Source organism: Natrix helvetica (genome assembly GCF_964273705.1).
Source record: "Natrix helvetica genome assembly, chromosome: 3".
Taxonomy (NCBI): Eukaryota; Metazoa; Chordata; class Lepidosauria; order Squamata; family Natricidae; genus Natrix; species Natrix helvetica.
This window is the reverse complement of record NC_138549.1, coordinates 62,618,146-62,636,954: the sequence shown is the minus strand read 5'-3', so window position 1 is coordinate 62,636,954 and position 18,809 is coordinate 62,618,146. Positions and strand designations below refer to the sequence as shown.

Here is an 18,809-nt window from a genome sequence, read left to right as displayed (position 1 = left end):
ATTTTCCATGAAAGGAACCATTACAATTTGCATGGCATTGTTGTGTTCTAGGATGTACCAGCTGAACATAAGCAAAAGATTCATAGCATTAACAATCCAACAAATTATTTGATTTCTAAAAAATCTCCTGTTCCAGAAAATTTGTTGCAGAGGGCAAAATGAACCCATTCCAGCACAAATTCATTTTCTACAGCACATGCATATGTAACTATCATATCTTCTTAATCAGTGTTATAACCATTCTCTTCTTCATCCGAGAAGATTCCTTGAGATCCACCCATAATAGAACCATAGACATTAAAAGAGATTGCCACCATATTAGAAAGAAAGAAAGAAAAATAAGAAGAGGTTGACCCATCTAAGTCATCTAATAGGTCTTGCAGAATCACAGAGAGAGGTTGCAAAACTATTTGCCAAAGCTGTACCAATATGACTCAGAGGAATATTTTGGCAATATCTTTGGCTTATACTGTATTGAAAATCTGGGTGTATCTTATACACCGAATATAGCATTTTTTGCCTCCTAAAACCCTGCCCCCTTCACCAAAATGGCCATGCATAGCCTTTAGGAGGCTTTCAGAGTGCTCCTGGTGCCTAGGGAAGGCAGAAATGAGCAAGAACCGGACCGGGTTTTTGCTTAATTTTGCCCCCCCCCCAGCCCCCAGGAGCACTCTACAAGCCTCCTAAAGGCTATTCATGCCCTTCCTTTTTTTTGAAAAAAAAATGGGCCCATTTTTGCGAGGTCTTCAGAGTACTTTTTTTAAAAAAATTGCCTCTTCAAAACCTTGGTGCTTATAGGCTTATAGTCCAGTGCGTTTTATACTCTTAAAAATATGGTAGTTCTAGGAATGTGTGAAACAGCAGAGAAAAGAGCCCTAATAAAAATATTACTTTGAAAAAGATCACACATAGTCCTCCAGTGTCCCCCCACCCCCCAATTTCCAAATTCCTTAAGGGTGCTGGCTTTCAATTGCTGCTATTCCCTTTTGTTTGTAATGAAAAACTACAGGATGTTGTAGTTTTTCATGAACTAATTAATTGGCAAAACTCATAGCACTGGGCTATTGTAAACTTAGACAACCTTTGTACTTAGTATTAAAGTGGCAGTGAAACATAAAATAGTGCCTCTGACAATTTATTCCTGATTCTGCCAAAATGTTCCCATGAGTCTAACACAAAATCTGACTAATCCTGGATTCTCTCTATAAGCATATTTACGTGTAGTCCATGAATAGGCACCCTTACTGCTTTCACGTTCATACTATGGCTACTATTTGTTATAATACCTTTAAAAGTTTATAAAGTATATCACCATGTGGCTAGATTTATGCCCCAATTTGAGAAAAGCAGGGCTTAAATATTCAGGCCAATAGTTGGCAAGGAGTTAACTGCATGTGGCTGTGGCAGGGCGGTCCAGTGAAGAAGTCAATAGGAAAAGGATGCAATCAGCTTCGAAACACTTTTGGAGGAAGTGCTGATACAAGAAGCCACATAAGGAAAGGTGTATAAGAGGAATTCAAAAGAATCTCCATTGAAATGGTAGGTGCTCTTTCTTTCTAGGTAATTAACATAGCCCTAAAGACTATGGTTAAATAGTCAGGAGATGGTGTAAGCTGCTCTCTGCAATACCACTGCAATTGGGAAAAATCAGTACCTAGATACTTTAAGTCCTTAACAGACTGCATCACAGAGGTTGATATAATGAAATTATCAAGCTGAGAAGACTGTTGGTCAATAGATATTCTGGCCAATTTATTGCAGAGCCTGCCATGAGGGATGGAGTGAAAGACCACCTTTAAATCAGTAAGCATAGGACACTTTAAGCCACTTTAGAAGTGCTAAAGTATTTTTCAGCTAAATAGTATAGAATTGGACATTGTTCCTCAGTAAAGCATCCTGATCTAAAGCTTGCTTGTTCAGTAGCCAAGATATTCTCTGAGTGTATCCAATCAATGGTAAAGAAATCTATAGTTTACTAATAAAAATGGAGGCTGCTGGACTTCCATTAATTTATTTGGATCTAAAGGTCATGACCGAATAGTACATGTTTATTTTTCATCCACAGGCTTTGATCAATGGGCAGTTCTGGTACAGATGGGCAAATGACTGCTTTTTGCTTACTATTATTAGTTGGGGTAAGTAAGTAATCTTTAAACTTGGTGAAAATAACATTTTCGTTTTATGCAATGAAATGCACAAATTATGCAGTAAAAAGAGAAGCAATTCTAGGTTAGAAGTTGTGTAACCAAAATGTATTTGTGGCTGGCTTGATTCTGATGTGGGCACCATTCCAGAAAAAAATTAGTATATTGCACTGGAAATCATGTTAAACAGATCTTTTATTTCTTATTATCAGGGACAATTTCCTAAAGTGGTCACAATTGTGACATTTTGCTTGTAGCATGCAAAATGCTTTTAGAAAGCAAGGTCTTCTTTCCTGTAGTTATCAGAAAAAAATTCATTAATGCAAAATTGCATATGTTATTTTCTAAGTTCAAAGTGATTTTGATAAGAATAAAATGATATTTAAATGTCAAAAATTGAAAGTTTAGAAAGAAGTAGCTGTTACTGCTTTGGTTAAAAAAAATCAAACATAAGGGTCCATAATGGTCTCTGAGCTCAGTTGCTTTCTTGCAGACATTCCATTATCCAAATTACGTAACATCATCAGTGCAAAATAAAGCCTTTTAAAAAAATCTAATTCTTAACAGTAGTTTTATAGGAGTGTTAAAAATCTATATACTAGTAAAAAAAACTCTTTCCTATAACTTTTAAATGGGGAAAAAAAGGGCGACACGGGACAAAACATTTTGAACCAATGTATGTCAAATGGGCTAACTTACAGAGTGCATCAAAAATCTGAGTTCCAAGACTCCTGTGGAATCGAATTTAGAAAACGTTTTATGACATAAAAATGATCATAAAACGGTTTTTGATGTAATACAAGGTATCATAAAAGATTTTCCTACGCTGATGTTTTACTGTGCTGTATAATTCAACATGGGATATTTTAAAGGCAGATACATCTCTAAATGTATCCTAGTTTTTCCAGTAGTTTCCATTACTACATTAGAAGCCCTGTTATTGTTGGAGGCATTGAGGAGAGAGGAAATACTTATGTGCATATCTTCCACAGTCACCAAGCATAATTCATATTAACTCAAGTATTTTAACTCAGATATTTATATATGTTACCGTCATCAAACCTCCATTTTCATTTGACTATAATTGTTAAAACATCCTTATCATAAAATATATCAAGATTTAATTCATAACCACATACTGGCATTTCATTTACTATTTCTAAAATCCTCCAATAACACTGAATCCTTATGTTCTATTCTAGCTAAACATCCATAATATTTAATAACAAAATTTTCTAATCCTCCTTTCCAAATCACTGTTTACAATTTACATCCAGTTTCCTTATGTTGTACCCATACCTATATATAAGTTGTTATTATTATCCCTCCTTTATTTAACTATATCCTGTATCATAACATTTCCCCCCTAGTATTCAAGACTTAACTGTATCTAACAGTTCTTTTTTGTTAACCTTTATATGTAATCCAAAAGAATTTCTAATCTTCCTTTCATGGGTACCGTTCAATATTCATATCCCATTATTGCTTATCATAACACTATACATTGTATACATTATTATCATTATCAATTATTTATTTAACTATATCTATTGTCACTAAATTTCACTAAGTTTAAGTAGTTTTAAATTATACATTTCCATCTATCAACCTGTAACTTTCCAGTAACAAAACAGTCTCATGTCTTCTGCCATTTGTGATATCACTCCTCTAATCATCTCCTTAATCAACTTCAATTAAGCAACTCCTTGCTTATAAAATCTCTCATGTAATTTCGATGCCCTTCTTCTGTTTCCTTAATCAGCTTATCTTTAATTGTCAGTAGTGTTATCAATGATGTTGTTAATAAAATTTCTCTCTTTAAATCCATAAATTCTTTTGTTTTTTCTTCTTCTGTGTCTTGCCATCTGGGGTAGAGTTCCTCTCCATTTAATTCCTCTTTCAGTATTCCACTCTTTCCATTTTCAGAAACAAACCAATCGCCATAAATATCAGCAGATTTAATTTCTTTATGTTCATTTTCCTCTTCAGTTTTCAGGATTCTAACCTCCACTATTTCCACTTGATAAACATCTCCAACTTCTTCATCATATTTTACTGTTAGATGCTCTAAGTCTTCCAACTTCTTCTCCATCCTCTCAAATGTGTTTGATAATTTCTGAATTTCTAAGAATATCTTTTGCAGGCTTAAAGTTTCTTTCTGTTGTTGAAGTTGTCCCATTATCTCCAGCTAACAAACACTGCTGCTCTAGCTTGTAAGGTTTTTACAAGATTAAGCATAGATTCACAATAAAGTTTTATTTTCACTTTTCTCTGGTTAAGATATACTTCAAAGGGACATCTGTATGCTTTTCTTCTTGTCACTCTCTATAAACAAGCAGTGAGACCTTGGAGTGCCAAGCCAGGATAATCAGTAAGAAAAGTAAAAGTGTTTCGTTTCCAATACACAAACCTCTGGCCTCTGAGTAGCAGTGTTATTGTTGCAATTTTCTTTGTTTCTTTTTTTATCTTTTTTGTATTTCAAGTTAAAAAAGGTCTGATTCTTGAATGAGTTAGAAAAACACCCACAGTAATGAAAGAGGAGAATTTTAGTTCATAAGTTACAAAGAATAATAAAAGAAAAAAATAGAAGAAGAAAACTTAATCCATTCATTTTAAAAGGCTTGCATAAATTCTATCCATGAACATAGCATTTAAAAAGTAAGATAACCCACTGTTCAGAGCCATTCCAAACTTAATTCCGCTGCTTATTTCTTCTGTTCTCCAATTTAAATTAATTTTAAGTTTTTTATAGGGAGTCTCTTTTAAAACCTCACCAGCTGGAAACACTTTCTCTTTCCGTTTCCTTCCGTTTTGGAGCTGCCCCAACTTCATCAGCCTTGGCTGGGTTTTTTGTCACCGGCTTGAAAAACTTATCTTGCATTGATCAGGCACTTTGCGATGTCCCTGAGATCAGCAAGAAGTATTCTTCCTGTTCACCATCTCTGCGGGATGGTTTAGGTCCAATTGGACCACACAGCGGCAAAAGTATTGGCTGCGATCTCGGCGCATCGAGACTACATGTCTGTATCGTCGCGATGTTGGCTCCTCCCTCCAGAAAAGCTTCACTTGTTGAACTCCTGTCATTTAGCAAGTGTTAGGATCAGAGAACATCTCTCTTATTATTAAACAGATACTACAAATCACTCTGCCCTTTTCAGGATAAAGGCAGCCTTGCGGTCTTTAAATGGCCTGGAACATTATTATTTTGCGATAATATTAATATAGTTGTATTAACTGAAGCATCTTCTTTCTTGATGCTATTTGTTCCTCTGGCAGTACTTCTCTTTCATGTGGATGCCTGGACTTACCACTATGGGGCCAACTCAGACTTAACCTGGGAAGATGCACGGACATTTTGCCAGACCTGGTATACTGACCTGGTAGCAATCCAGAACAAAGAAGAAATTGCCTATCTCAATGAGGTCTTACCAAAACATTCAAATTACTACTGGATTGGGATCCGGAAAATAAACAACACCTGGACATGGGTAGGAACCAGAAAGGCCTTGACCAAAGAGGCAGAGAACTGGGCTTATCGGGAACCTAACAACAGGCGATCCAACCAAGACTGTGTTGAGATTTACATTAAGAGGAACTACGAAGTTGGAAAATGGAATGATGAGCCTTGTGGAAAGAAGAAACGGGCACTCTGCTATAAAGGTAGTGAAATACTCCATATTGAGTGGTTGTAAGAGTTTCTGTATACTACTAGGCACTGTTTGCCTGATGTTCTATCTTGGGATTAGTTTGGGCATGATTAACCCAACTCAGTTTTCTGGGATTGTTTGATGAGTTGAACTATAAATTGACAGCATAAGCTGGATTCCCAAAAATGCTAGGTCAACATTTGTTTGGGTAATTTTGTGGAACAGGGTTGTTGCATGAATATAATCTTAGCACAGGGGGATAGACTGCAATGAAACTTAAGCTATTGTGATTTTAAGTTTGTCCATCATTGGAACTGTTGCATCAAATAATCAAGATTAAACAGAACATCTTAGAACATTAAAATTGTTCATATCCAAGTAACTTTTTTATTCAAAGAGAGAGATGCAGAGCTTCCTGCTATCAGAATTATAATCAGCCCCATGTTTATCAGGTTCTGCATGATGCAGAAAATCAAATTGCAGGTAACAAGATAATAACTGGGAAATTAGAATTTGCAACTCTGAAGTCATAGAGTCCTGGAAAAAAATACTAGGGATACAGAAATCAACTCTGCATTTCCTTATACTATAAAAATGATGATATGAAAAGAATCCATAATTAGTATGCACCTTTGCTCTTTGGGGTTATTTGCACTTATGGTTGAAGCTATTCCTGCATTGTGCTTATGGCCACTTAAATTTTAGTTGGATCAAGAAACTTGTCAGGGCCGGAGGACTTTAAAACAGCTTGCAAACCATTCAGCCCAGCTGCAGGCTGTCACATCCTTCTATAGGGCAATTCTTTGGCTGCTGTGTTATCTCCCTTTTGATTCAGAGAAATTTTCCTTTCTGGGCACATTAGGTAAAATGTTTATGCATGTATATAGAAAAATCCAAAGTTAAAAGGTAGTGCTGGGTTTCAAAACAGCAACTTCTCACATACTAGGCAATGCTCTTAGCCACTATGCTATTTTAATACTAATTGTGAAGGTGAGAATACTCTTAGATTAGAGCAACTATTGCCGCAGTTGAAGGAACATTTCTTCCTCTGGGAGTGCAGTAGACAATGGACTGTTGAAGTTAACCTGTAAGGAAGCAAAAGGCTCCACTAAAGAGAACAAAAGCAATCAAGGGAAAATACTACTTTTCAGAGGAAAAGACCACATCAGGAAAATATGCTTGGTATAAAATTTGCAATGGGAGATAGGCAATGCTTGCCACTGTCCATTTCTGCCCTCAAAAAATGGTCATTGTCTTTTCTGGCAATGGCACAACTAGACAATGCCCATAGCTTCACTGGAAGTATTCTGGAGTGGTAACTCTGCCCATTAACAATCACAATAAACAGTTCATGAGGGTCATAAGAAAATCAATATAATGCACAACCAAACAAAGTTGAACTTTGTTTTGTGGTTACTTCCAGATAAATATTGCAATCTCTACAGAAAATGCTAGCAACACTACCTCATTACCAGCCATTCCATCTTCAAATAATTCCTGAATGTATTTTGTCCAGTAGTCTCCAAAGCACTCTTTTTGATGTGCTTACATGGAATAGTTAGAAGGAAAAAGTGATTTTTGAAACTGTTAGCAACTGTTAAAACATTGAGAAGTCAACTTCGCTCTACGAAGCTAGATTGGGATTGTGGGCAATCTCCATTATTCAAATCTGCAAGCCCATTGCAGACTTTGCACTGAAAATTTATTTCAGGCTTTCTTCTCAATAGACCAGTAGAAATGGATCTGGATGTGATGAGAAATGGAAGACACTCTTCCAAAGAGAAAACAAATGTTCATGAATATAAGTTAAGCTACTGGAATCCAATATTCATGTAGAACTGAAGTGAGAGAAGAAAAAAAGACAAATTTATGAACTTTGGATTAACTTGGATTGAGTTGTTATAATGCAATCAATAGACAAAAAGAGAAAATGTCATGTCATAAGTCTCTAACATGTTTGCCTTTTGTTTCACTGGTCTTGGTCCCAGTTTTAATAGAAGCTTGTCTCTCCTAGGAACTGAGCAAATATGTTATACCCATTAATGAGCATGGTGTTAGGAATTATTTCTGCAAAAGTAAACAAAATGAAAGGCATTTTTGAATCAAAGAAAAATTAACATTGAAATATATAATAAAATATATATTGCATTTATTGAATATGTAATAAATTTGACATCTAAAGAAATAGAACAACACAGCAAAATAATTCTAGATCCTACAAAGGTACTACAAGACAGTACAAAGATGAAAGTAATTTTCAATGTTAAGGTTTAAATAGATGTACGATATTCTTAGCATGAAAATTATAGATATAATTTGTCTATAATTTGGAGGTGCTTCTGATATGAATAAAGAAGCATGAAAATGCTAGCAAGAGTTCAGTTGATAATGTAATTTTCTAAAGAATGTTCTTGAACAAAAACATTCTGTTCTCAAGATAGAGAAATTAGTGAGGGTTTAAAATAGTAATATATTTTAGTTTTTGTGACAGCCATGTCAAATATTGTATTTTATACCAAAGTTATGTATTCATAAGCACATTAATCTTTGATAGATGCAAGACTAGCAGTTCCACAATCTGATAGGAGCGAGTGGAAATGAAATCCAAAAATTGTCACCTTTTGATTTTCAGATGTTACTAATTGAGAATGATGGTTTTGTGGGTAAAATACTGGTAATACATGCCAAAGCCCCCTGTTTATCCCAGTTTACCATCACTTTTGATGTGGCAGCATTACAATGGATCCCATTTGTGAATGGTCACATGTTGGATTGGTCATAAGATTCTTGTATCTGTTTTACAGTCTGATATAAGTTGTTTCCCTTTTATTGACATGGCTTTTTTCTTCCAAAAGAAATCTTGTAATTGAAAGAAGCCAAAAAAGTTTTAAGTCTCTAGTATGTTCATGACAAGAGACAGTTTGGTGTAATGGTTAAGGCATCAAACTAGAGAGTGAGGGACTGTGAATTCTAGTCCCTTCTTAGGCATAAAGCAGGTGGGTGACTATGGGCCAGACACTTTAGCTCAGCCCTAGGAAGGAGGCAATGGCAAATCATTTCTGATAAACCTTGCTAAGAAAGCTGCAAAGACATGGCCAGGAATTGGACATGGTTGAATGAAAGAAAAAAAATCTCATTAGGTAATTCTAATCCAATTCTATTTTTTATGCAGCTTCTTGTCAATCTTCCTCCTGCAACGAACGCAGTGAATGTGTGGAGACCATTGGGAACTATACCTGCCAATGCTATCCTGGTTTCTATGGCCCTTTGTGTGAAAATGGTGAGTTTGTTGGAATCAATGACATTTTCTTTCTATTGTGATTAGATGGTATAGAGGCAGTGGCCATAAGGAAAGATGGCATATTCTCAGCAAGGATAACAGAATTAAGTATTTCGGTTTCCATGACACAGTACTGATACAATCAATGTGATTCCCTCATGCAAGAGCAAACTACATGAAAAATGTCACGTCCACTTTGGTCCTCAGCCTTTAAAGCATTACAAGCATTCTATTTCAGCTCTATTATTTTCTCTGGGGGATAGGCTGAACAGTCTCCCAGTTATTTTTCCAAGAAAACCTTGGTCACAAAGGGGAAAAAAAATGTTTTCTCTTTGGTGAGTGGGAATTCCTATGTTATGGTTTTTGTTTAGTGTTGATGAAACCTGTTGATTTTATTTGAAACAATATTCAAAGGAATTCACTGTGATAACATTCTGAAAAACATTGCAAGTAGCATCAGGCAAGCTGCATTGGTTACATCATAAGGGTGCAGTAGGGGAAGATAGCATGGATTCCTCTGGTTAGCACTGAATAACTAGTTGAATTTCTTTTTAGAGATCTTTAAGTCGGATAATACATCAGAACTTTAAATTAGAAAATGTAATAACAACATCTGCTTTTCTATTAAGTTATTTGCATGAAATGAAAAATAATGAAATAATTAATGAAAAATATCAGTGCCTTAAAGAAATGTCATTCTAGCCATACACTGAAAACAACAGGACACTTCAAGCAGTTTTTCCTTAGCAACATGGATTGTGTTTCCTTATACTGCAGGTTGGGTTTATAGGCTTAGGGTAAAGGTTTGTCAAGAAGTGCCCTAAGGGATTTAAAATCATAAGTGGTCTTTCTTTCAGCAATTTTATTCAGCAGAGGAAATGATGAGCCCATGTTTCCATAAAATTAAATATATTGCTATTAAAATAATTGCATTATTCTTTTGGGAGCTTTTAAAATAGTTGAAGTTTTGTGTTAATGAACAATTTAGATGCCAAGCCCTTGAATTCATCAGAATTCAAGAACTTCCCTATCTTTGTTGCAATATAGGAAAAACAGTTTTGTCAGTGATGATGATGGCTTAATGTTATCTTTTTATGTCTTTGTTTAGTTGTAAAATGCAACAAGTTTGGCCCTCTCCATCAGGCCCTGCTTTTGAATTGCACTCATCCACTGGAGCAGTTCAGTTACAGATCTCATTGCAGCTTCAGATGTGATAAAGGTTTTACAATAACTGGCCCGGTCAACTTGCAATGTTTGTCATCTGGGCAATGGACAGCAGAAGAACCTCAGTGTGCAGGTATAACCTAACATCATTGGTGCCAAGTGTTGGCATAATGGATCCTTGTCAAGACCATAAATGGTAGTGGGTTAGCTGAGAAAAAATGGATGAAGGCTTTTACAACCTTGCTATGTTTGGGAATCAGGTACATTTTTCATCTGATAATTATCCTTGTTATTTTATTATTTAGAAAATAAATAGAGATGAAAACAAAATTTATCCAGATTGTATTTTAATGTGAAAATTTGAACCCTAACCATATTTCTCAAACTATTATGTGAACTAAATTGCTGACTATAAATAGAAAGAGACATAGCAGTGCAAACATAATACATTAGATAGGGCAATTTGCTTATCAAAATGTATTTCATAGGAAAACTGTGTCTAAAGACATATGTAATAGAAGAAATATATTGACAATGTATTTTGATTTTGATAATAGGTCTTAAAGTTACATATCAATACATAAATAAAGTAAAACATTCTAAAATAATATTTAAATAATTCCTATTGATTTATTTCTCTTTCTCATTTTCCACCAGTTTTGTAATTCATCTTTAGTTCCTGTTTTTTTTTAGCTCAGAATGTCAGTTTTTGTACCATGTTCATAGATGTTTGAGAAATTCAGTGTTAACTGTTTACCTACCTACTTTTCCTGTACAGGCTGTACTGGATTCTATAAAATTCAACAGCTTGCAGCCTCATTTCTGACAACAATAAGAAATAATTATAATTACAAAGCTAAACTTATACTAAATATACTTTTACACACTAATATTTTATAAAGTAATAACATATATGTAAAATGTGCTAAAAACAAGTGCTCTGTATGTTTCAGTTTGTCTCCAGTTTTCTGTTTTCTAAACATGATTTTTCAGCACTTCAAATTTTCCAGAATGTTTACATCTTTTGTGGTGTATGATGCATTGTACCTGATTTCTTACTTTCCTGCCCTTAGCTGTCCAGTGCCAGCCACTAAATACCCCTGTAAATGGAAACTTCAGCTGCATTCATATCCATGGGGAATTTCATTACCAATCTAGTTGCAACTTTAAATGCAAAGAAGGCTTTCTGATCAACGGAGCAGAGACCACTATGTGTGAAGCGTCTGGAGCATGGAGTGCTTCAGAGCCAACCTGCCGAGGTTTGTGGCTTTCTATTTCTCCTCAATTCCAAGATTCTGGTGTAAGTGATGACAACTGAGTAATAATTAGTAGGTGCTACAGCAAGAAGACAAGGAAGCTTTCTTAACTCATTTATCACATCCCCATTGTTACAAAATTTACTAGTTCTTCTGATGTCAGGTTTCAAAAGCCAAGAAAGACATGTTGCAATTCTTTTAGATTTTTAGAACCTGGAGCCTAGAAGTACACAGCATTATGCTATGGTGTTACAGATAAACAAATAGGGGTATATTAAGTTTGGAAAAGATCCTTTCCATAGGGCAGGCCTATGCTTTGAGAAGTCAATCAATCGGTGCAATAATTTTTACTTCCAGGAAAATGTGTGGCTATCCATAGGATTGTTAGATTTGAAAGATGATAATTTGTGTCATAAAGACGTTTTACAAATCCAGAGTTCATTGAAAAATTATCAGGCTGGTATGTGGGAAGGCTAGGAACTTTGGGAAATGTAGTAATAATTTATCATTCCCATTTATTAAACATATAATCATTTTAAAGTATTGCCTTTTGCATAGTCTTTTTATACATATTATGCTTTTATACATTCTAATTCCATTACTTACTTACTTATCTTCCTTCCTTCCTTCCTTCCTTCCTTCCTTTTAGTTAAGCAATGTCGGCCAATTCAGCCATCTGCAAGAGGAATGATAAATTGTGTAAACCCAATTGGTGATTATAGTTACAACTCCACTTGCAGCTTTGCTTGTGAAGTGGGCTTTGAACTTAGTGATTCCCAGCCTTTGATTTGCAACGCATCTGGTCAGTGGACTTCTCCCGTACCAACATGTCAGGGTATGGTATCTAACGGAATTGTATGAACTTTTTTCTGAAATCTGATGTCTAAATTTCTGTTTAATCCATTTATTCATAACTTGAGTTATGTCTGAAGATTTTTATAAGATCCATGCAAATCAATGAGATTTACATTAGTCATGAATAATTGCTCTCAGGAATTTCAGTAGATTTCAGTAGATATAATTCAAGTACAATGAATATTCAGTTAACCCATTCTTGTTTAGAATTAAAAAAACTGTAACTCCTATTACACTTTAACATTAAGAATTCCCATATTACAATTCACGTAAAGTTTATTAGCCTTCTGCAGCTATTTACTTAAATGGTGGAACTGATGTTGTAAACTAATTGGTGAGAAGGAGACCACCAACACCAACTGACTCATTACTGAACCTAAATCAATCATGTTTGTGTTTAAGGAAATCCAGGTCCTGTTAGCACAAGAACTTAAAATGTATAGAAGTTGGTTACTTGAATAAAATGACATCAGTTTTAAATCAAGTCACATATAGAATATGGATATTTTCATGTGATAGTATTGATTTAAAGTGCAAATGAATTGGCTGAAAGACAAAGAATCAGAACGCATCTGGTTGAAACTTTTCTGACCAATGAATTCTATTAAAATGAATATATTTTTGTGTAATAATGTACAATTTAAATTGGGATGAACAGGGACATGCTGTGTATGCAGGTGCAAGTTAGAACTTCCTCATGAAAGATTTTAAATATTTGCTAGCCAGACGAGCTTTTGCTATACTTCTGATTTTTGCCACCATAGACTAACATGGTTGTCCTCTTCCAATGAAAGGCAAAGGTGAATTCTTTGATGTAGGATCCATTTTGCTATCATGTGACTTATCTTAAACTCCAGATGAATCAGTATACAAGTGAATAAATAAATAAATAAATAAATAAATAAATAAATAAATAAATAAATAAATAAGCAGTATCTCTTCCAAGCCATCTTCAATGCTCTTTAAACCTGTCTGTGTTCAACCTGATTGACTTTTCTGTTCCTCTCCTTAGCTATTCAGTGCCAGTCCCTAGAGGCACCTGCTCATGGAAATACTACCTGTGTTCATCTCCATGGGGAATTTCAGTACCAATCCAGCTGCACTTTTCTTTGCACCAAGGGTTTTCGGTTATTTGGAAAAGAGGTCACTGAGTGCACAGCTTCAGGAAAATGGACAGCCCCAGCCCCAGTTTGCCAAGGTTGGGAATTTCCTTTTAAGACCTTTCTTGCCCATGTAGAAATTACTTTGAAAAAACAGGAACAACTCATTTTTCAACATTTAGGAAAAGAAATGGATTCTCTTTTACCCATTAGCATTTGCCTTGAAGGAAAAAAAGAAAAAAGGGAACCAAGAAAGAGGTAGGAAGGAGATTCGTGTGAATAGAATTTTTATTACAGTCACAGATCAGAATTACAGACAGGAGTCTTGTGTATGCTGCATAGATAGTGTAACACGCCCCATGAGTCCAAATAGCGACAGATCCAAAGCATGCTATACTCTGTGTGTGTGTGTGTGTGTGTGTGTGTGTGTGTGTACATATATACTTGTGCGAGTAAAGCGTGGTTGGAGCTGTCGTCTCTCTATAAATCTTGGTGGGGGTGTGTGGAGTGCTGGCTTTGTTGCTATAAGTGGGTTGATTGGCTGTGTAGTTGCATCCTGATTTGTAGATGGAGTTGATGTTTGTAGATTGGTTGGCTGTTTTGTATCATCCTGTGTGGCTAAGGTGCTGGCTGTGTGTCCGTTGTTCTTTTGTGTTGTAACAACCTGGGTGGTGGATGGGGCTCGTTTGTTGATTAGGACTGGTTTCCAAATGTCTGGTAGGTGAGAGGTATCGTCACGTTTATTCATGTTTTGGGGGTGTTTTTCTGTTTCGATGGCTTACATAATTATTCTCTTGTTGAAGTGTTCAGTTTTAGAGATTAATTTGCTTCCTTCAAAATCAATTTCATGTCCTTTTGCTTTAAGGTGCTGGAAAAGGGAGGAAGTTTTTTCTTTTTTTTTCTTACTGCGTTCTTGTGTTCTGCGATGCGTGCATTTATTCTCCTATTAGTTTGTCTGATGTATGTGGCAGGGCAGATTTTGCAGGGTATTTCGTAGACTCCTTGGTTTTCTAGCTGGATCTTGTCTTTGGGGTTTTGTTAAGATGTTGGCTATTTTTGGTCCGTGCTGAAGGCTGTCTTGATATTGTGCTTGTGGAGAATTTTGCTGATTTTATCTGTGGTGCCTTTGATGTAAGGGAGAAGGGCGATGCCGTTGTCCTGTTCTGTGTCTCGGTTCTTGGGTGGTGTCTCCTTTTGGATTAGGTTCGTAATTGTTTTTCTTTGGAATCCATTGGAGATTAATATGTTTGTGAGAGTGTGTAATTCAGTTTTCAGGTGGTCTTTGTCGGCTAGGCGTTTGGTTCTGAAGATGAGGGTCTTGGCTACAGAGTTGATCTATGCAGGGTGGTGATGGGATTGTGTGTTTAAGTAGTGGTTGGTGTGAGTTTTTTTTGGTAGATTGTGTGTCCTAGGGTTTGTGTTCAGATTTATCTAAGGCGTTAGTTTCAAAATGTTCCATGTATAAGTTTGCGATGACGGGTGAGAGGGGTGATCCCATGGGTGCTCCTTCTATCTGTTTGTATCTTTGTCCATTATGGATAAAGTATGTGTTGGTTAGGCAGTGGTTGGTCAGGTCCAGGATGTGCTTAGTGGGGTTGTATTTGTTCTGGCTAGCTGTCAAGGCTTCTTTTATAGGCACTTGGGTGAAGAAGGATATGACATCGACGCTCACGCTGGGTTGTAGGTTTTGTTTCTTTATGGTGGAGTGAGTTTTGTACGTGTGAGGTGATAGATTCTGCGTAGGGTTGAAGTTGTTTGGTGAGGAATTTGGCAAGATTCTGTAGAGATGAGCCTATGGAACTGACTATGGGTCTGAGTGGTGTTCCTTCTTTGTGTATCTTAGGGAGGCCATAGAGCTTTGGGCATCTGGATGATTTCTCTCTGGGGATGATTCTTGGCTGGATCTCTTAACTGATGGGAGAGGCTTTTATTTTGGATTTGGTGTTTTTTTACAGGTAGGTGGTGGAGTCTGTGTTTAGAGATTTGTAAGTGGGGTCTTGGAGTAGGTTGGATAGTTTGACTTGGTAGTCAGGCGTGTTCATCACCACTGTGGCGTTACCTTTGTCTGCTGGGAGAATGATTATGTTGTTGTCTTTCTTCAAGTTGGTTTTAGTGCTTTTTGTTCTTCTTTCTGTAAGTTGCTTCTGGGTGGATTGCTGGAGCAAAGGATGTTGCTGACTGCAAGTCTGATTTTATTGGCTTCATCTGGGTTGATTTTAGTGTAGGTAGCTTCAACTCCGTATATGGTATTTTCAGTGGGGATGCGTTTAGGGGCGACTGCAAAGTTGAATCCTCTGGAAAGGACATTGGTTTCTGCTATGGTAAGGGTCCTGTCTGATATGTTGTGTACTGTTTGTTTCATGAGTTGCTGTAGAGGGGGGTTGGGCTTCTGTTGTTTTTCTAGTCTGTGGAGTTTGTTGGTGTGTGTGTCTGTTTTGTAGGAGGTTTCTGTTTCAGCTCTTCAGAGAGCTAGTTGTTTGGATTTGTCCCAGAGTGCTGGGTAGATTTTGTTGCTGAGTTTGAGGTGAAGAGTGAAATAGGTCCCGGTTGGTTTAGTCTTGTAGGAATCTTTTCCTGTAGAGTTCGTTTCTGATTAGGGCTAATTCAGTTCTTTTCAGGATCCTTTTGGTGGCTGAGGTTTTAGAATGCAATTTTAGTTGGAAGCATGTGGGGATCACGCTTTTGTCTCGGCAGTTGTGTAGGAATATGAGGTCACATAAGATGGTGACTCTTCGGACTTCAAGTTTCTCGCAGGTCCTGGTGAGCAGGAAGTTTTCCTCCCTGTAGAGGTAAGATATTTGTTTTCGTAGATTTTCATGGGTGTAGGTATGCTGGTCTGGTTGTATTCGGGTCTTTTCCCATGTAAGATTGAGATTGACTTGGCAACGTTTCGGTGAGGTCTCACATACCATCTTCAGGCTGGTGTTTTTGGCATCGTGCTTGTGCGAATAAAGCGTTCCTATATATAAGAACGGCCGTACCCTTCTGGTATCGTGCTCCAGAAGGCCCACCCGCCCGCCCACACTCCTTACCGGTATGAGCTGTTCAGAGCTTCTGCACACGGAGCTTATGGTGCCTGCGCGACGCTTCGTTGAGCAGCTGGAGCGTTGCAGAGGCATCGCGGATGGTAAGTACACATGTGCATGCTGTGCGCGTTCATGTATTAGATGCCGGGCCCCGTTGCAACGGGATCCGGAACCCACCACTGATTATATTTATATATGTATGTATGTATGTATGTATGTATGTATGTATGTATGCATGTATTTATGTATGTATGTATATACCATGGTGGGTTTCAACATTTTTAAGAACCTCTCCTGTAGGTGTGGCCTGCTTTGTGGGAGTGGCTTGCTGGTCATGTGGCTGGGTGAGAGTGGCTTGCCAGCCATGTGACTGGGTGGGCATGGCCAACTTGTAAAATGTGATGAAACTCACTTAACAACCATCTTGCTTAGCAACCAAAATGTTGGCTCAGAAACACTGGCATTTGAGTCACGCAAGTCTTAAAGCTGTCAAGTTACAAGACCCTTGCACCCCTAACCCTTTAGAAAAAAAACCCAGGGGTGTTCAAACTTGACAGCTTTAAGACTTGTGGACTTCAACCCCCAGAATTCCTTCTCTCACTCCTCATCTTGATGATGTGCGGACTGGCGGGGGGAGGGAGCTGGAACCGGTTCTAAAGGGCACTGTAGATTTGTGGAACCTCTTCTATAGAAGAGGTTAGAACTGGCAGGAACTCACCCCTGGTATATACCTTTCACAACATGTAGGTTTACTGTCTCAGTGAATAATGGTTAACCATTTAAAAGTGGATTTGGAAAATATAGGTTGATTCTCAGTATCTTTCCTTTTTCTAGTCATTCATTAAAATAAATGAGGCTCTCTTTGCTAAGGTGTTGGAAATAATAGTCCTGCAACCTGATCCTAGAACCTGATACATCTTCAGGGACGAGCGCCCTCTACGATGAGGCAGGAGAACTGCGTTCTTCCCCTACATAAGGAATTTTTAGGCTTTTAACCCTTGCTTAACTCTGCTCAAGTGATCATAAAACGCCTAAAGTCAGACTAGAGGAGGCATGCAGTTCTCCTGCCTCATAGTAGAGAGCACTTTTTTAGAGGCTTTTTTTAACAGTTAAGCAGAGTCATCCAGGGGAGGCAGCAACTATCTCAGCTTTTTCCTTTTACATTTTTTTTCTTTTCATGATGAGAGCAGTGAGGCTGTGCCTCACTTGCCTCGCTTGACTGCATGTCACTGGTATCTTTCCCAATATGGCTGAAGTCATGCTGTATTGTGTAAAATTCAGCAGCTTGCAGTTCCTTTGTGACAAACATAAACACAAAAAATATTTATTATAATAAAGCTATACTTTTGTATAGCTTTAGGCTAAATATACTTCTATGCAGTAATATTTTTATATATTTTTTATAAAGTAAGAACACAATATATGTACTAAAAATCAGTTTTTTGTCTCCAGTGTTCTATGTTTTCAACATAATAAAAGTATTGTTAATGACTTCAAATTTTCAAAATGTTTCCATCTTTAGTGGTATTAAAGCATTGTATATGTTTCCTGCCCTTAGCTGTCCAGTGCCAGCCATTAAATATTCCTGTGAATGGAAACTTCAGCTGCATTCATATCCATGGGGAATTTCATTACCAGTCTAGTTGCAACTTTAAATGCAAAGAAGGCTTTCTGATCAACGGAGCAGAGACCGCTATGTGTGAAGCGTCTGGAGCATGGAGTGCTTCAGAGCCAACCTGCCGAGGTTTGAGGCTTTCTATTTCTTCTTAATCTCCATTTCAGGATTCTGGCATTAGTGGGGAGAATTGGATAATATTCAATTCAATATGTAGTTTTACTATCTCAGTGAATAACTGTTAGCCGTTTTAAAGTGGATTTGGAAAATATAGGTTGATTCTCAGTGTCTTTCCTTCTTCTAATCATTCATTAAAATAAGCAAGGCTCTCTTTGCTTAAGGTGTTGGAAATAATAGTCCTGGCAATCTGATCCTAGAACCTGATACATCTTCAGGGAGACCAGAGGTGACGCACTCTCTCTCCCACAATTTTTGGGATGGTGAAAGCATTTTTGCCTTAGCTAATGATCATTAACTGATAGCCAAAACATATCCTTTTATGCATATCAGGAGAGAGCAACTGACTGGTCTAGCAGTTGAAAAGTTTTTTACTTTAAAAAAAAAACCAAACTCTGGTTCGAATATTGAAAATGTGCAGACAGCACTGCTAACTATCCAAGAAATTATGATTAAGCTTCAAGAGGCAGTAGCTAAAAACCACAGTGAATTGAAAACGGATATGAATGAAATGAAAATAGAGATGAGTGAAATGAAAAATGAAG

General features: G+C 36.9%; 1 protein-coding gene across 2 annotated transcripts in view; it reads left to right on the top strand.

Moving 5' to 3' along the window:
- Positions 1-1,399: 1,399 nt before the first annotated feature.
- The window catches only part of SELP (selectin P), a 43,815-nt gene continuing 26,405 nt past the window's right edge, over positions 1,400-18,809 (top strand). The window contains exons 1-8 of one of the 2 annotated variants that reach the window (XM_081948232.1): positions 1,400-1,539; positions 2,066-2,135; positions 5,421-5,804; positions 8,964-9,071; positions 10,180-10,368; positions 11,309-11,494; positions 12,141-12,326; positions 13,359-13,544. In XM_081948232.1, the coding sequence (XP_081804358.1) occupies positions 1,537-1,539; positions 2,066-2,135; positions 5,421-5,804; positions 8,964-9,071; positions 10,180-10,368; positions 11,309-11,494; positions 12,141-12,326; positions 13,359-13,544 (1,312 nt within the window). In that variant the 5' untranslated portion in view covers positions 1,400-1,536. The remainder of the gene's footprint in view (positions 1,540-2,065; positions 2,136-5,420; positions 5,805-8,963; positions 9,072-10,179; positions 10,369-11,308; positions 11,495-12,140; positions 12,327-13,358; positions 13,545-18,809) is intronic. The other variant, XM_081948233.1, reaches the window with a different exon arrangement.